Source organism: Symphalangus syndactylus, chromosome 5 (assembly GCF_028878055.3).
Source record: "Symphalangus syndactylus isolate Jambi chromosome 5, NHGRI_mSymSyn1-v2.1_pri, whole genome shotgun sequence".
NCBI lineage: Eukaryota > Metazoa > Chordata > Mammalia > Primates > Hylobatidae > Symphalangus > Symphalangus syndactylus.
In genome coordinates, this window is record NC_072427.2 from 143,874,124 (window position 1) to 143,892,526 (window position 18,403).

An 18,403-nucleotide genomic window follows, 5' to 3' on the forward strand; every position below is an offset into this window, starting at 1 on the left:
GGCCTAAAGTCATGAAGGTCTAGAATAGGATAGTGGTTCTAAAAATGGAGAAGAGGAGGCAGATTTAAAGACATGCTTGTAAAATAAGAGTCAACAAGACAGTAATTGTCAGACTAGGGGAAAAGGGGAGGGGCTCAAAGATGGCTCCAAGGCATGCCAGTAAGGTTAGAATTGTGTGCCATTGACTGGTGAGGGATTTTGTTGTTTTGGGGGAAAGGTGATGAATTTAATTTAATGGGAGGTAGAGAAGGCCAGCAAAAGGTAGAGGGACAGAACTGGAGATAATGTTTTGGAAATTAGCTGCATAGAATTGCTTGTTGACCAGGTGAACTTTAATTTCCTTCCTTCCTTCCTTCCTTCCTTCCTTCCTTCCTTCCTTCCTTCCTTCCTTCCTTCCTTCTGTTATAGCACAACTTATATATTTCAAATGGACAAAAAATTAGTTTTACAGCATCTTAAGATAAATTTCCTTTGAATGGGAGCTTCCTTTCCAGTACTTTGAGGTCTACAAGACGTATCTAGAAAATTTTCTACTGTGGAAAATGAAGACTGCTTAAATTGAATGAGGGGGAAGGGAAAGGGCCTGTGGTTTTTCTTTTCGATTAATTGCTGTAACACTGTCCTTCAGGTGGCTGAGGGAGTTTCATATTTTCGTTAGACACCATTAGGCGCCAAAGCTCTTGCAGGACAACTTTGGTGCTATGAATTCTGCCATTTTGCTAGCACTGATATGGCTCTTGGGTCCACCAATCCATTAGAACTATTAACTCCATTCCTGTTAATTTTTTGTTACAAATCTTACAAAGGGGGATGCTTCTGGGTATTTAGGTCCACATTCTATTTTAAGGTTGTATATTCAGTTTTCATAAATTGTTCTTGCAGGCCCAATTATCATCCCTGTACGTCTTGTAAGTGTCATGTCTTTATCATTGTCTAGACCTCAGCTAACTGCCATCTCCTACTCCTTTCTGGCCTTCTTTGAGTTCTTCCAAAAGTGAGAAATTGCAAGGGACTTTTACTCCCGAGCCTGTGGTGGCTGCCACCTTGTGTCGCTGTTGCTTGTGAACTTTAATTTTTTATACTCTTTCATTTGGGAACAACAGAGAGTCTTAGGATACCTATATATAGGAAGTGGAAGGTTTGAAACAAGACAAACAAGAAAAAATAGGTAGTAGTGTATGAGGAGAACACTCTATATAGGTAGGGATATAGTCAACAGCACTGACTGCTCTAGAAGTGTTAAGAGTAAAGACTGAGAGGCCGGGCGTGGTGGCTCACGCCTGTAATCCCAGCACTTTGGGAGGCCGAGGCGGGCAGATCACGAGGTCAGGAGATCGAGACCATCCTGGCTAACACGGTGAAACCCCGTCTCTACTAAAAATACAAAAAAATTAGCCGGGCGTGGTGGCGGGCTCCTGTAGTCCCAGCTACTCGGGAGGCTGAGGCAGGAGAATGGCAGGAACCCGGGAGGTGGACCTTGCAGTGAGCTGAGATTGCACCACTGCACTCCAGCCTGGGCGACAGAGCCAGACTCCATCTCAAAAAAAAAAAAAAAAAAAATAAAGACTGAGAAAAGACCACTGGATTTGGTTATAAAGATTTAGAGAAAGCACTTGCAGTTGAGTGATGGGTAGGAAGTTAGATAAAAGAGTAATAGCTAATGAATGATAGTGTGAAGTATATATACCAATGTTATAAGATTTTGCAGTTAGTAGAAATATAATTATTCTGATGGTAGCAAGGTTAGGGGTATTAAAACAAAACAATAGCAAGGAACCTGGCATAAACCATTGAAAATACAAGAAATACAGAACAATTGATAGAGCAAAGTTGTAGAGAGGAGGTAAGGAGGCTGAACCGAAGGTATTGCTTTAGCCTTAGTAGGAAGGCCATCTTGTCATTTGAGACTGAGGACAAGGTAAGGGAAGATGGGTAGAGAGAAAATTTTGAGAGGTATAAATTAAGATGTTGGGGATGTATGACATGTACCTTGTATCCTGCTTCACTGAGATTGTTTTATGAGATGATCTGAGGATAAAGGATTCAGGGCATGGAAATTAGTCTTTAAAAGTAGAAAAGGCTTAGAAAGGCTGGTAGAGAAAGTTTCCCAGGAGTTTAATAAAGGAAACAAGGATTCCTGAGCACTGTGAGTGTTCCACTAAAGAGAACTGATGGTGATTATTTGGGTTATCTGAATACTAGGCAGTCAGAAAGTAAGCTCTCTGGAATGGAAGATACTGGCATGTTCCAGGGAGCAAGTGTGTGGTTCCAGTGTATCTCTTTGGTAGATAAAAACAGTGTTACAAATCAAATACCTATCAGATATCCCATTTAATATGTTGCTGAACAGATACTGGTGACAATGTAATAGAAAGTATTCAAGCATCAGAAGGGTGGTTGGACAGGATGAACCCTGGGATTTCCTTTCAATAGTGTGGTTTATGTGCAGCAGATTTATGTACAGTCCTTTACAAATCCTCAATTGTAACTAGTATTGCTAACTTAAAAAAGATTAACTTTGCCGCCTTCACCCGTTTTCAGGAGGGAGAAGAGACTCAGAATGCTTGTGAGGCCTTAAATGACTAGAAAGTGTTTTGGATTTTGTAGACCAAAAATATTCAGTACACGTAGAAGTGTTAAAGTTTGACTTGAAAGCAATGAAAGACATTTGGCTGCCACCTAATATCCTATAGCTTTGATATAGTTTTCCAAGGATAGTGCCATAAAGAAGGTGCCCAGTAAATATTAGATGATTATCACTCTTGGATTTTGAATTTTGAGTGTTTCATGGGTATTCCTTAGCCTTATGCAGCACTTAGCATTGTATCCTTCACTGTAGGGACCTTTTTTCTGATGTTTATATTTGGCCCATAGTATGAGAGACTCAGTATAGTGGGCTCTGTGGGGACTGATAAATCAGTGTGATGTGTGAAGGCCTGAAATGAATTAAAAGTGACTCTGTTAGGGAAATTTATGAATTTGCTAATAGCTGCAGCAGATAGAATAAGCAGAAAGATTGGTTAGCCACTTTTTAAAAAAGCTGTCTGCCAGTTTGTTTTTGACTAAGAAAGTTGGATTTAGTTAGGGAAGTTTATGTTGTACTTATAGATGAAAATAGTATACGTTTGTAACTATTTGACAGACACAATCTATAAATTAGTGTAAACATCACTTTTTTCTTATACTTTTTTGAGATTGGAGTAATTTCTTGAAAAAGGGGGAATGGTTACTTCTAAATGGTAGTTGGGCTTGGCTTCAGATGACACAGTTGTAGACCTTTGGTAAGTAATTATGAAAGAAGATCATGTAGATAATTGCATCACAACTCTTTTTTTTCTTTTTTTTTGAGACAGGGTCTCCCTCTGTCACCCAGGCTCACTGCAGCCTTAAACTCCTGGGCTCAAGTGATCCTCCCATTTTAGTCTCCTGAGTACCTGGGACTACAGGCGCTCACCACTATGCCTGGCCAATTTTTTAAATTCATTTTTTTGTAGAGATGGGCTTTCCGTGTGTTGCCAAAGGTGGTCTTGAACTCCCGGGCTTAACCAGTCCTCCCGCTTCAGCCTCCCAAAGTGCTGGGATTACAGGCGTGAGCCACCGTGCCTGGCTTGGTCTTACTTTTGCTGCCTCATTTATGTTCTGCATTCCAGCCTCTAGATGTGTGCTATCCAATACTACCACTAGCCACACTTGTCTATATAAATTGGAATGAATTAAGATTATATAAAATTGGGGCCGGGCGCAGTGGCTCACGCCTGTAATCCCAGCACTTTGGGAGGCTGAGGCGGGTGGATCACCTGAGGCCAGGAGTTCAAGACCAGCCTGGTCAACATGGCGAAACCTCACCTTTAGTAAAAATACAAAAAATTAGCCAGACCTATAGTGGTGGGCGCCTGCAATGCCAACTACTCAGGAGGCTGAGGCAGGAGAATTGCTTGAACTTGGGAGGTGGAGGCTGCAGTGAGCCGAGATCGTGCCATTGCACTCCAGCCTGGGCAACAAGAGCAAAACTCTTGTCTCAAAAAAAAAAAAAAAAAAAAAAAAAAGGTTATATAAAATTAAAAATTTAATTTCATAGTCACACTAGCCACATTTTAAGCACTCCATAGCCGAGTGTGACTGGTGGTACTGTGTTACGCAGTGGACAGGACATTTCCATCATCACAGAAAGTTCTGTAGGACAGTAGTGCTCTAGATTTTTAATTGTTGCTTGATACTAGGAAAGTAAATGTCACAAGCTTGGAATAGATATTTCATAAAAACCAAAAAACATGGAATTTATACTACCTCACTCCCAACAGCCTCAACTTTCTCAAAGTTAAATGTTATTTCTGTAAGATTGTCTTTATATTTAGTTTCGGGTCTTTTCAAAGGTCATTTTAATAGTAATATAGAACAGAATAAAGTAGCTTTACTAAGAACTATTTCTGTCAAACTGGAACAGTTTTATTAAGGTATAACTGATAGACAATAAATTTTGCTTATGTCAAGTGTAAAATAAGTTTTGACATGTTTACACCTCTGAAACCATCATTATTATTGATAATATAGCTCATCACCTGCAAAAGTTTGCTCATGCCCATTGTTAATCCTCCCCCTCATTCTTTTGCACCTTCTCTCCCTATCTTGAGACAGCCATTGATCTGCTTTGTGTTTTTACAAAAGTTTGCCTTTTGTAAAAGTTTATATAGATGAGAGTCATGCAATATATACCTTTGTTTTGGCCTGGCTTCTTTCATTCTGAATTATTTTGAGATCCACCCATTTTTCACATACAAAGAGTTCATTATTTTCTGTTGTATGGCAGTATCACATTATCACATTTTATCCATTAGTCTGTTGATGACATTTGGGTTGATTCCAGTTTGGGTTATTACAAATAAATTGCTGTGAGCGTTTGCATGCAAGTCTTTGTATTGACATATGTTTTTGTTTCTCTTAAGTAAATACCTAGATGTGGAATAAGCAATACCTAGCTATTGCCTTGGATTGTATAGTAGGTTGTATGTTTAACCTTTTAGGAAACTGCCAAACTGTTTTCCCAAGTGGCTGTACTATTTTACATTCACCCCAGTAGAGTATGAGTGTTCCAGTAGCTCCATATCATTACCAGTTCTTGGTATAGCCAGGCTTTAAAATTTTATCTGAGTTATTTTAACAAGAAAAGACTATCATGGTGGAAATAGTTCCCCCCCTTTCCTATGTCTTATTTTTTAAATGCTGCAAAAATAATATTTTGTGTGTGAAAGAATTTTAGATGGTCTCCTACTGATTTATTTACTCTTCTTATTTTCGACAGTCTTTGCTCACTAATACCGATTTGAAACCCAATTTATGAGAACCAATACCTTTTCTTCCTTTTCACTTACATATTTTTCTTTTTTTGTTCTAGCGGCCCCTTTGTTGCTTTATGCAAACAGACGGGACTTGCGATTGGTTGATGCTACAAATGGCAAAGAGAATGCTACGATTGTAGTTGGAGGCTTGGAGGATGCAGCTGCGGTGGACTTTGTGTTTAGTCATGGCTTGATATACTGGAGTGATGTCAGCGAAGAAGCCATTAAACGAACAGAATTTAACAAAACTGAGAGTGTACAGAATGTTGTCGTTTCTGGATTATTGTCCCCCGATGGGCTGGCATGTGATTGGCTTGGAGAAAAATTGTACTGGACAGATTCTGAGACTAATCGGATTGAAGTTTCTAATTTAGATGGATCTTTACGAAAAGTTTTATTTTGGCAAGAGTTGGATCAACCCAGAGCTATTGCCTTAGATCCTTCAAGTGGGTAAGTTTTTGTACAGTGTACGAAGATCATTGTACCTCCTTTTGGTTTTTCCCCACTGACATACACCACCCTGACCCCTATGAGAAAAGAAAGATCGAAAACAGGAATTTTAGATTCTTTGGGCTTCTTTGTTGAGTAGACTTGAATGTGGAAAGTTATGTTGTGTTATTATTATTATTATTTTTGACAGGGTTTTGCTCTGTCACCCAGGCTGTAGTGCAGTGGTGCAATCAAAGCTCACTGCACTGTTAGCCTCTGAGGCTGAAGTGATTCTCCCATTTCAGCCTCCCAAGTAGCTGGGACTTTAGGTGTGCGCTACCACACCTGGCTAACTAAAAAAATTTTTTGTTAGCTGGGCGTAGTGGCACACGTCTGTAATCCTAGCTACTCGGGTGGCTAGGGCATGAAAATCGCTTGAACCCGGGAGGCGGAGGTTGCAGTGAGCTGAGATTGCACCACTGCACTCCAGCCTGAGCAACAGAGTGAGACTTTGTCTCAAAAATTTTTTTTTTTTGTAGAGACGGAATTTCACCATGTTGCCCAGGCTGGTCTTGAACCCCTGGGCTTAAGTGATCAATCACTCTGCCTCGGCCTCCCCAAGTGCTGGGATTATGGGTGTGAGCCACTGTGCCCAGTGTGTTGTGTTCTTAGTGTTTCTGTAAATCGTTTTGGGTTTCTAATAGCCATGTTTATATTTCCTGGGTTTTCTTCTGTATTTATTTTTTGTGATATCAGAAGATAATTTAAAGAGAGAGAAGAAGGAATGAAAACAGGAGAAGTATTTGATAGCTCAAGATGAGATAGACTAATCTAGGTCTTATAACTTTTATTATATACACAATGATATTGTGATACTAGTGTTTTTTTGTTACACTCTGAAGCGTTATTTAATGTCAGCATTGAATGAAAAATAAGTTATTAAATAACTCATTTCTAGTTAGCTAAACATATATTTGCAATAAAGGTTTATTTTCTAATGAGAAGGAATACTTAAAGCTCTGAATAAATCTCATTTCAAAGTGTGAGCTGTATCCCCACATTGCTTCTCTGTTACTATGCCTCATTTCTGCTATTAGTATATACCATTTTGTGATATTTCTTTATTGAATAAATTGTGATGGCCAGTCTGTCATGGCTAAGTATAGATAACTATCTGAACATGAACCTAAAATGACTAATATTTGGTTAAAATCCAAAGATAAATAACTTGTACTATTTTAATACTTTGTTTTCTTTAGCTTTCAATTGTATTGGAATGCTTTAAAACTCATTTCACTTATAGAAAGGAGTGAATTCTTTTTATGTAATAAATGAGAACTTGGGGAGAATGGAAAAAAGGTTTATATGTGCTTCTTTATCTTGATATCAGGCCTGATTTGGTTACAGAGGTTAATGGGATGCCATGTTGTAGAAAAATGAGGAGACTGACTTGACTGTAAAGGATAACGTGGGTAGTAGTACAGTGAAATTTTAGAGGGAGATGTCTGGAAATACAAATAGGTATTTTTTAGAGTGGAATTAAAACGTGTTTGTTGAAGCAAGATGGTGCTCTTAAAGCACCAGGAAATATTGTAGCGGCTCTGATCGTAGGAAAAAGGATTGGATGTCCTGAGGAGGAGGTCTCAGATGTAACTGTAGTTATCAAAGAATTTGGTTGTTGAGAACTTTATAGATATTTTTGAGAAACGGAGTTTGTGTTTTGCTAACAGAGTTTTTAAGGCTCAGAGGGTGTTGAAATGTTTCTGAGGTTACTGCTTTATAGAACACATAGTATTTTGGTGCTTTTAGTCGTCATTAGGGAAGAATACTTCGGTGAAAAGATAAAGTTCTTTTTTCCCCCTCTTTTTCTTCTTGACAAGTTCAATCTTACCACTGTAAGGGTGATGACTGAAATTTAATGAAATATCTATTAAATGGTTATTATGTTCAGAGTTCTGCATTTTGTACTCTGGTTGGAGAGAGGGGGTTTGGTTTATCTTTACTGTTTTATTTAAGGACAGAAAACTTGGGAGAGACAACTTTTTCTTCTTCAAAGCATGTTTATTTGCATTATGTAACATGTATGTGAAGAGAGGAAGAGTGTTAAAATAATTAGAAGGGGCACAAGAGCTGTTACGAGCTTCATTACCAAATTTTGGAATGGGATCTTGATTATTTCTGTAAGAGATTAATGATTACCTGATAGTATGTTATTAAAGGGAACTAAATGTATATGGTTCTTCTTGACTCTTCAGTATCTAACAGTTTAGTGAGTAAATTAATCATCTTCATTTTGTTCCCCAAAACTAATCAGCTTTACTTCTGGGTAGCAGGTCTGATAAGTATCTTCTGAAGTAATTTTGCCATTTGATTAAAAAATACTTTAGAGTTTCTGTGGCTTTAATTTATCCTTGTTACTTCTCATTATTGAATGTGAGAATTCACCAAAGACTTAGCTGATAAAAAAGATTATTGGAAGAATCAGTAGTAATGTACTTTGAAGGTAGAAGGTAGTGTTATTTAGTATATGTGCTGCCGAAGCGAGCACAGAAGGTAGTGTTATTTAGCTTCTGAAGGTGGTTCAGTGAAGAATAACTCTTTCTGTGCACTAAAGCCTTGGTGAAACACCCAGTGAAATATTTTGTATTATTTTTGATGTGTGTGGTTAAGGTGGGAGGCAGAGGAGGGGAGAGTAGGGGAGAGAGAGTGGGTAAATTCAACCCCCTCTCCCCGGCTTTAACAGTCCTCTCAAAATTTCTTTTAATTTTGAGAAGTCGTTTTGTGTCATGGTTATTTTAAAAACGACTTAACTGGAAACAAATAGAATCTGGTCAAATGGTATATATACATTTGATATATGTACATATGATGGAGCATATTTAAAATTATATTTTAAACTCCTACACTGAAAAATATATTCATCAGATGATCTTTCAGTGTTAATGATCTTAGATTTGTATCGTGGATTGTGGTTTTAGTTGAAAAGTAATTATAGGTAGAGTACATAATTTGTCAAACAGAAGAGATGATTTCCAGATTTATTTTTTGGGGGAAATACGAAGTTTGAGTTCCAGACAAAGTACATGAAAACAGTGCTGAGGAAAAATGTAGACTTTTCAGAGTTCCAGGATCCTGGATTATGAGGTTCACAAGAGCTGACTGAGCTCTCTCATAGCAACTTACGTAAAAGGAAAGCTATTGAATGACTGGTATTGTTTGAGCCCTGGGAACTAGTGCAGACATCTGTGTGCTTTCGGATGTATGGAGTTCTTTGTGTAATCAGTCCATTTAGCGTAGACTGAAGGAAGATTTTATTCCTCTCTCTAAATTTGGCCTCTATTATATTAGTCTGAGATTTTTTTTCCTTATAATAATGACTAGCAATGTACAGTTCAGACTAGGAAACGGGAAGATGTGTGTATGAAATTGTTAGAGAAATGAACAACCAGAGTTACAGTAAACAGTAGTCTTACGTTATAGTGAGTAGAGGTGATTCCTATGTGGCTGCTCCTAATGCTGGAGCCCCTCAATCTGATTCCACAGTTACCATGCTAAGCAACCGTACTAATCCTGGTGATGTTGAGGACCTGTGTCAAGTTTAAGAGTGTTTTGTTTGTTCGTTTAGGATCCTTTCATATTCCAAATCATTTTAGATTTTGTTATAAAGTGATTCAATTTGAAGTGAATTTATACTAAACAGCTTTGAATATTTATATTTTAAAAATATGTATTTTTATTTATTGTTTGTTTATTTATTTATTTATTTATTTATTTATTTATTTATTTTTGAGATGGAGTCTCGCTCTGTTGCCCAGGCTGGAGTGCAGTGGCGCGATCTTGGATCACTGCAAACTCTGCCTCCCGGGTTCACACCATTTTCCTGCCCAGCCTCCCGAGTAGCTGGGACTACAGGCACCTGCTACCACACCTGGCTTATTTTTTGTATTTTTAGTAGAAACGGGTTTCATCATGTTAGCCAGGATGGTCTCGATCTCCTGACCTCGTGATCTGCCCGCCTTGGCCTCCCAAAGTGCTGGCATGACAGGCGTGAGCCACTGTGCCCGACCATAAAAAGATTCTTTTTGTATGGAAAGTGGAAAATGTAGCCAGTTACTTTTAGGCAGATTATATAGATTCACATATGTTTGGAGATGAGGTTTTTTGAGATCATTATCTAAAAATTAAGAGTGATGTGTTAGAAGAACCACTAATCTTTTCGGGATATCTGGATTATAGGTTTAGCTTGAATGGCATATGAATCAAGGTCTTGGGAATTAACAAACAACAAACTCGTGGTGTGTCTCTGTGTGTGTGTGTGTGTGTGTGTGTGTGTACATGTGTTCTCAAACGTTAATGTAGGGCTTTTTTCTTAAAAATGTCTTAACTCTCATCCAGTTTTAGTTTCTTTATATCAAGTGATATCCATCACTGTGTCTCAAATTAATAAGTTTCAATTGTATTGTCTACTTTTTTATGCTCCATATCTCGTAGCATTTATTGAAGGAATTTTGAAGGGGAGTAGTTGTAGTATAACTGAATGCCTTTACATAACACAGTATTTTAATAGCTTTGCTTTTTAATAAAAGCTTTCTTTGCATGTAGCATTGAGCTTTTCATTCATCCTTAGTAGAAGATTGAAACTTGGTGATGATAAAGAACAGGATACCTTCCTCTGTGTGGCTGGAGATGAAAAAAAAAAAAAAGAATAGGGTACTTTTATGAGTATAGGCTGCCTGCATTTGGGGATTTTGTCTACCTTCAATGTATTCCAGAGTTGATGACTCTTCAGAAATTACAATGAATCTTTAAGATTTTGGAAGGCAGGGTTTGTCAGCTAATTTGTGAACTAGGAATAAAATATGATTGTTTTTATTTTTGTAACAATTGATATTGATACTATATTTCTTTTAGAAATTTTCACTTAAACTTACTGAGTTTTATACTGTTTTGGTTGTCCTACCACTTGGACCGTGCCTTTCCTTCCTCCATTAGCTCTTTAAAAATGGAACAGTTTAAAATTGCGTTATTTTCTTTGTTCTTTTTCTGAGATCATATCTGTTTCCAGTTGGCTTTTGCATAGAAGCAGATAGCCAATTATTTAAAATCTAAAGCTTCAGACTGGATCTTGCTTTAAAGCACTGGCCCTATGTATGAAGGATCTTGGTGTAAACAACTTACAGTTTTGAAAGATGTTCTGTTAAATTGGGAAGGTCTGTTTTCTATCCCTTGAATCCTAGAACTGGGAGGGAATCTTAAGGATCCTCTAGCTAAATGCCTTCCTTCCCTTCTTTGGGTGAAGAAACCAAGGCCTTTGACCAAGATAAAATGAGAGGGAGCTATATTCTTAGTTGAAATTTTTGAATTCCATGTTTGGTGCTTTTTTTTCTTTGTGAAAGGTATCTTACTGAAGCCATGGTTTTTTGTTTTTTGTGTGTGTTTTTTTTTTTACAAGTTGAACTACTTTAAAAAATTCAACATGGTAGCTTTGTTTAAAGGACCTTTTAAAAAAAGTTCTATGTTTTTAGGTATACTCAGTGTATCAGTTTTTTGTTTTAGCATTGCTTTTTGCATCCCAGTTAATCCATTTGGATTCAGCTTCCTTTTGTTTGAAGTATGCCCTTTAATGTTTCTTTCAGTAAGGGTCTGTTAATAGTAACTCTTGGTCTTTGTCTAAAAATGTATTTATTTTGTCCTTATGCTTGAAATGATAATTAGTTGGGTATAGAATTCTCTGTGATTAGTTATTTTCACTCAGACCTTTGAGGGTGTATGGCTTTAATTGTTGGTACGATTAAGTCTGTGTTACTTTGTAATTTATCATTTATCTTTTTAATATTTTTCTGGTTTTTAAAAGCTTCTCTTGATTTTTGGTATTTTGCAGCTTTGTCTACCCTGTGTCTAGATGTGGATATATTTTTATTTATCCTGCTTAGGATTCATATTTCTAGAATCTAAGCATTTTTGTTGTTTGTTAATTCTAGAGAATTCTTATCCATTTTTTTTCTTAATTTTCCTCCATTCTCCTTAGTTTCCTTTGGAACTCTTGTTCGATATGTGTTCCCTTCTAATTCCCTGTTCCTTTCCTCTTAATTTTGCTCTTTTATCTTCTCTCTCATTATTTCTCTGAGCCACTTTCTGGGTTTTTTTTTTTTTTTGTACCTGCCATCTAGATAACAAAATTCTTTCTTCAGCTGTGCCTAATTTTGTAGTTTAATATGTTAATTGAGGTTTTAATATCAGTGACTATATTTTAATTTTTTTAGAAGTTCCTTGTGCCCCCGTATGAAGAAATTTCAGCTACATAAAATTAGAGAAAACACTATATCAGTAATTTTAGACTTGGAAAAAAGTTGCAAAAATTGTACATAGTTCTGGTATAACTTTCACCCAGCTTCCCTAAATATTGACATTTTGTATAACCATAGAACAGTTATGTAACCAGGAATTAATGTTAATAGAATACTATTAACTAATCTGTAGACCATATTTGAATTTCTCCGTTTTCCCCATTAGTCCTTTCTCTGGTCCAGGATACCATTTTGCACTTAGTTATCGCCTCGGCCTTTTCTGAGATGTTTTGGAAATCTTTCTTCATTGTTCATAACCTGGACATTTCTGAAGATTATTGGCCAGTCATTTGTACAATGTTCCTCAGTTTGGCTCTATTTGCTGTTTCTCGTGATTTGATTAAAGTTATACATTTTTGGCAAGAATACCACAGAAGTGGTATTATGCCCTTCTCAGGGCATCCTGTCAGCAGGCACATTATGTGGATACTGGGTGATGTTACAGTTGATCACTTGGTTATGGTTTTGTCTGCTAGTTTTTTTTTCACTGTAGTTACTATTTTTTCCTTGCAATATATGTTGGAGGCTGTGCAGTTATCCTGTTTCTCATCATACTTTTATCCACAAATTTTAGCATTGCTTGATGGTTTTTGCCTGTAGTAATTATTACTGTGGTGTTTGCTGTTTGCCAAATAGCGATTTTTCTAGTTCCATTATTCCTTCTGTGCACGTTATTAGACTTCTACCTTAACGTAGAGCTGTCCTGTTTGTCTCATTTATTTATTCAGTTATTTATATTAGTGTGATACTGTGAAAATATGTTTGGTCTCTGTCCCCTGATTCTTGGCACAGAGCTTCTAAAACCCTTGTAATTTCCTGAGCAGTAGGGGTGCTAGGTGCATCTTTTGTTCTAATATTTGGTCTTTGACTCCAGTGCCTGACATGGAACTCCTAATCCCTTGGAATTTCCTGGGTGATAGGAACATCTTTTGTTCTAATGAGGCAACTCTTGGTAGGCTTCTGGAGGGGAGCTGGTCACCAGAAAGACCAAGCCATGATTAGAAGCTTGAAACTTTCAGCTCCACTTCACATCCTTGGGAAGGGGAGAGGGACTGGAGATAGAGCTAATAATCAGTCATGCCTATATAAGAAGCCTCTGTAAAAAAAAAATCCCTGAACTACGGGGGTTTGGAGAACTTCTGGGTTGGTGAACACATGCATTTTCATGTTTCATTAGGATGGAATCTCCTGTGCTCGTGACCCTTCTAGATCTCTCCCTATGTATCTTTTCCATGTGGTTGTTCATCTGTATCCTTTGTAATATCCTTTATAATAAACTGATAAATATAAATAAAGTGTTTCCCTGAGTTCTGTGAGCTACTTTAGCAAATGATTGAACCTGAGGAGGGGATTGTGGGAACCTCCAGTTCATAGCTGGCCAGTCAGAAGCACGGGTGCCTGCACTGGTGGGCGCAGTCTTTTAGGACCGAACCTGTTACTGGAATCTGATGCCGTCTTCACATATATAGTGTCAGAATTGAACTGGCTTGTAGGACACCCAGCTGGTGTTGTAGAATTGCTTGGTGTGGGGAACCCCCCGTCACCCCGCCCAGCAATCTGGTGTCAGAAGTGTTCTGTTACGTTGACCCTGTGAGAGAAGGAAAAATGTTTTTCTGATACATTGAGTATGGATTCATGGGCATTTATTTTATCCTGTAGGTTATAATCCAAAACGGTCATGATTTTCTTGCTCAAATTGTTGCAGATTTGGCCACTGGGAGCTCTTTGAAGTTGATTCCTGAGTCATTTGTACGTGCCCTCATTGTTTATTTATTTATTTATTTATTTATTTATTTTTTTGAGACAGAGTCTCACTCTGTCACCCAGGCCGGAGTGCCATGGTGCCATCTCGGCTCACTGCAAGCTCCGCCTGCCGGGTTTACGCCATTCTCCTGCCTCAGCCTCCCGAGTTGCTGGGACTACAGGCGCCCGCCACTACGCCCAGCTAATTTTTTGTATTTTTTAATAGAGATGGGGTTTCACACCGTGTTAGCCAGGATGATCTCGATCTCCTGACCTCGTGATCCGCCCACCTCGGCCTCCCAAAGTTCTGGGATTACAGGCGTGAGCCACCGCGTCCAGTCGCCCTCACTGTTTTTTAAGTACTTATTTACTTTCTGGCGACTCCAGACAGTCCACACTCATTGTGTCCTTTTTCTGTTCCACTCCTTGAATCAATTGTTTCTCCAAGGAGTTCTGGCTTCTTTTATTAGAGAATGGTATTTAGAAATGAAGATGTGGAAACTGGGTATGCTTTTTGCTATTGGATTTTCTTTTTTCTTTTTCTTTTTTTTTTTTTGAGCCGGAGTTTTGTCCTTGTTGCCCAGGCTGGTGTGCAATGGCGTGATCTCGGCTCACTGCAACCTCCGCCTCCCGGGTTCAAGTGATTCTCCTGCCTCAGCTTCCCGAGTAGCTGGGATTACAGGCATGCACCACCATGCCTGGCTAATTTTGTATTTTTAGTAGAGACAGGGTTTCTGCATGTTGGTCAGGCTGGTCTCAAACTCCCAACCTCAGGTGATCCGCCTGCCTCGGCCTCCCAAAGTGCGTGACATTACAGGTGTGAGCCACTGCTCCTGGCTGTATTTTCTTTTATTGTATTTAGTACCTCTCAGTGGACAGAGTTAGGAAATATATGATGTGTGTAGACACACATACCGCTAGTTCTGCGTCTTTGCTATATGTAAAAACAAATTCATGTTATCGCCAATTCCAATCTACTACCACAAAATCATCATTGTAGCCTTCTCCCTTTTTTACTTGGGATATTTACTTCTATTTTGTGATAGTGAGAAACCTGGCTCTCATTATTCATGATAGATTTTCTTATTTGCCCATCTTAGTGTACACATTAAGGGAGTTTTAAAATCATTAGCCTATACCACCATTGTGAGAAACGAATTTACTTTGGTGTTAGGTGAAACAATTGACGTGTTCCTAAGAGTAAAAAATAATACAAAAATTTATACTCAGAAAAGTGTTCTTCTTCCCCATCCCTTCTATCCTGGTCCCATCTCCTACCCCCTTTTTTCCAGTCTTTCTCCACCACTCTCTGTAGGTATCTTAGTCTTAATAATTTCTGCTTTTTTCTTGTGAATTTGTTTATGTACAAATGAGTTGATAAGTGTGTATATTCTTTTTTTCTTTTATTATACCTCCATTCTCAGAATGTGAATGTGTATATTCTTTATTTTTGAGATGTAGTCTCTCTCGGTCACCCAGAGTGCAGTGGCACCATCTTGGCTCATTGCAACCTCTGCATCCTGGGTTCAAGTGATTCTCCTGCCTCAGCCTCCTGAGTAGCTGGATTAACAGATGTGCGCCACCACACCTGGCTAATTTTTGTATTTTTAGTAGAGGCGGGGTTTCACCATGTTGGTCAGGCTGGTCTCGAACTCCTGACCTCATGATCCGCCCACCTCAGCCTCCCAAAGTGCTGGAATTACAGCATGAGCCACCGTACCTAGCTGTGAATGTGTATATTCTTATAATCCTCGTTTCTTACATGAAAGAGTAACATACTGTAGATGCTCGTTTGCATGTTCTTTTTAAACTTAACTCTTTTTTTATTTGAGACGGAGTCTCGCTCTGTCGCCCAGGCTGGAGTGTAGTGGCACGATCTGGGCTCACTGCAACCTCTGCCTCCCGGGGTTCAAGTGATTCTTTGGCCTCAGCCTCTCAAGTAGCTGGGACTACAGGCATGTGCCATCATGCCTTGCTAATTTTTTTTTTTTTTTTTGAGACGGAGTTTCGCTCTTGTTGCCCACGCTGAAGTGTAATGGTGCGATCTCGGCTCACCGCAACCTCCGCCTCCTGGGTTCAAGCAATTCTCCTGCCTTAGCCTCCCAAGTAGCTGGGACTACATGCATTCACCACCACCCCCGACTAATTTTGTATTTTTAGTAGAGATGGAGTTTCTCCATGTTGGTCAGGCTGGTCTCAAACTCCTGACCTTGTGATCCACCTGCCTTGGCCTCCCAAATTGCTGGAATTACAGGCATGAGCCACCGTGCCCGGCCAAAACTTAACATTTTGAATGTCATTCCATATCATTTCATAGAGATCTTCCTCATTCTTTTTTGCCAGTGCGTAGTATACCATTGTGTGAGTGTACCATAGTTTATTCAACTACTCTCTATATGTAGGCTTTTAGGCTGGTTTTTTTTTTTTTTTTAAATTAGCTGAGATATTTTAAAGCAGATTCACACATTGACATTTCACTTGTAAATACTTTATTTTGCATCTCTAAAAAATACTTTTTTTCTAGAATCATAATGCCACTGTCTGTCACACACCTTGCAATGAACAGTTCTTTAACGTTATAAATTAGTCTGTTCATACTCAGGTATCTGTGTCTCAGAAATGTTGCTTTATAGTTGGTTGTTTGAAATCAGAGTCCAAACATTTGGTTTACAAGTTGCACGTGGTTTTTCTAGAGCAGTTCAGTTGGTCCTCCCCCTTTCCCTTTTTATCTCTCACCTTGTTGACTTAATTGAAAAGACTGGGTCAGCTGTCCTACAGAATGTCCCAGATTTTTTATTTTCATTCATTCATTCATTTATTTTTTTGACATGGAGTCTGGCTCTGTTGCCCAGGCTGGAGTGCAGTGGCATGATCTCGGTTCACTGCAACCTCTGCCTCCCGGGTTCACGCCATTCTTCTGCCTCAGCCTTTCGAGTAGCTGGGACTACAGGCGCCCACCACCACACCCGGCTAATTTTTTTGTATTTTTATTATTTATTTATTTATTTATTTTTTTTGAGATGGAGTCTCGCTCGGTCTCCCAGGCTGGAGTGCAGTGGCACAATCTCAGCTCACTGCAAGCTCCGCCTCCCGGGTTCACGCCATTCTCCTGTCTCAGCCTCTCCGAGTAGCTGGGACTACAGGTGCCCGCCACCACACCCGGCTAATTTTTTGTATTTTTAGTAGAGACGGGGTTTCACCGTGTTAGCCAGGATGGTCTCGATCTCCTGACCTCGTGATCCGCCCCCTCGGCCTCCCAAAGTGATGGGATTACAAGCGTGAGCCACCGGGCCCGGCATTTTTTTGTATTTTTAGTAGAGGCGGAGTTTCACCGCATTAGCCAGGATGGTCTTGATCTCCTGACCTCGTGATCCACCCACCTTGGCCTCCCAAAGTGCTGGGATTACAAGCATGAGCCACTGTGCCCGGGCAATTTTTTTTTTTTCCTAACGAATTATTGTGGTACTGGGTTTATTTTTATCCCCCTGTGTTACTTGGAAAGAAAAATTAGATTTGAAGACTTGATTAGAGACATTTTGGCATGAATGCCTCATAGGTAGTACTGAGTACTTTGTATTTGTCACATCAGAAGTTGTCCTATATTGTAGTGATGCTAAGATTATTCAGTAGATTCAGATGGTCAAATTTTCTGAGCAGTTGGGATGTTAGGTGCATCTTTTGTCATGATATTTGGTTTTTGACTCTAGTGCCTGAAAGTTACTATCTTTATTTGTAAGCTGAGCCCTTTCCTCTTGCGTCCCTAAGTTATTTGTGGGATGATCCTTTTGTATTTTGCCAAATACCTAGTTCCTTATTAACCACTCATCTATTGATTATTTTAGCATGCACTGAGGATTGCTTCTTGTATTTTCTTATTAGAGATATGTTATTGTTTGATGATGTCTTTTCTTGTGTCATATTTTATTCCATCTTTTATGTGTTTTAATCATTTAAATATTTATAATCTCTATCAAGTTGTTCAGTTTTCTGAAGTTCTTAAGAATCTACTTCTGTTTTTTTTTTTTAAACACCTGCTGGATTCTTGCTTAAGGTTAAATGTTTCCTCGAGTGTTTTATATAGTTTTGGACTGTGAGCAGATCTTCAGAGAGGCTGTCCTTGAGAATTCTGAGTGACTTGGGGGCATATTCTTCCAGAGAGATTTTGGGTTGCTTTTGCCAAGTTCACTGGAGGTGTTTCCAGTGACCACTTAACTTTTATTTTATTTTTTTTTTTGAGACAGAGTCTCACTCTGTTGCCCAGGCTGGAGTGCAGTGGCACGATCTCGGCTCACTGTAAGCTCTGCCTCCCGGGTTCTCGCCATTCTTCTGCCTCAGCCTCCCAATAAGCTGAGACTACAGGCACCCGTCACCACGCCCAGCTAATTTTTTGTATTTTTTTAGTAGATACAGGGTTTCACCGTGTTAGCCAGGATGGTCTTGATCTCCTGACCTCATGATCTGCCCGCCTTGGCCTCCTAAAGTGCTGGGATTACAGTTGTGAGCCACCGTGCCCAGCCAACCACTTAACTTTTTAAAGTATAATTTATA

General features: G+C 38.9%; 1 protein-coding gene and 1 pseudogene across 8 annotated transcripts in view; one reads left to right on the forward strand and one right to left on the reverse strand.

The window, feature by feature from the left end:
* The window catches only part of LRP6 (LDL receptor related protein 6), a 162,809-nt gene that overhangs the window by 22,771 nt on the left and 121,635 nt on the right, over positions 1-18,403 (forward strand). For all 8 annotated transcript variants that reach the window (XM_055280615.2, XM_055280616.2, XM_055280617.2 and 5 more), the window contains exon 2: positions 5,393-5,786. In XM_055280615.2, coding sequence (XP_055136590.1) covers positions 5,393-5,786 — 394 coding nt within the window. The remainder of the gene's footprint in view (positions 1-5,392; positions 5,787-18,403) is intronic.
* Positions 459-1,141, reverse strand: LOC129481960 (ubiquitin-conjugating enzyme E2 variant 1-like; annotated as a pseudogene).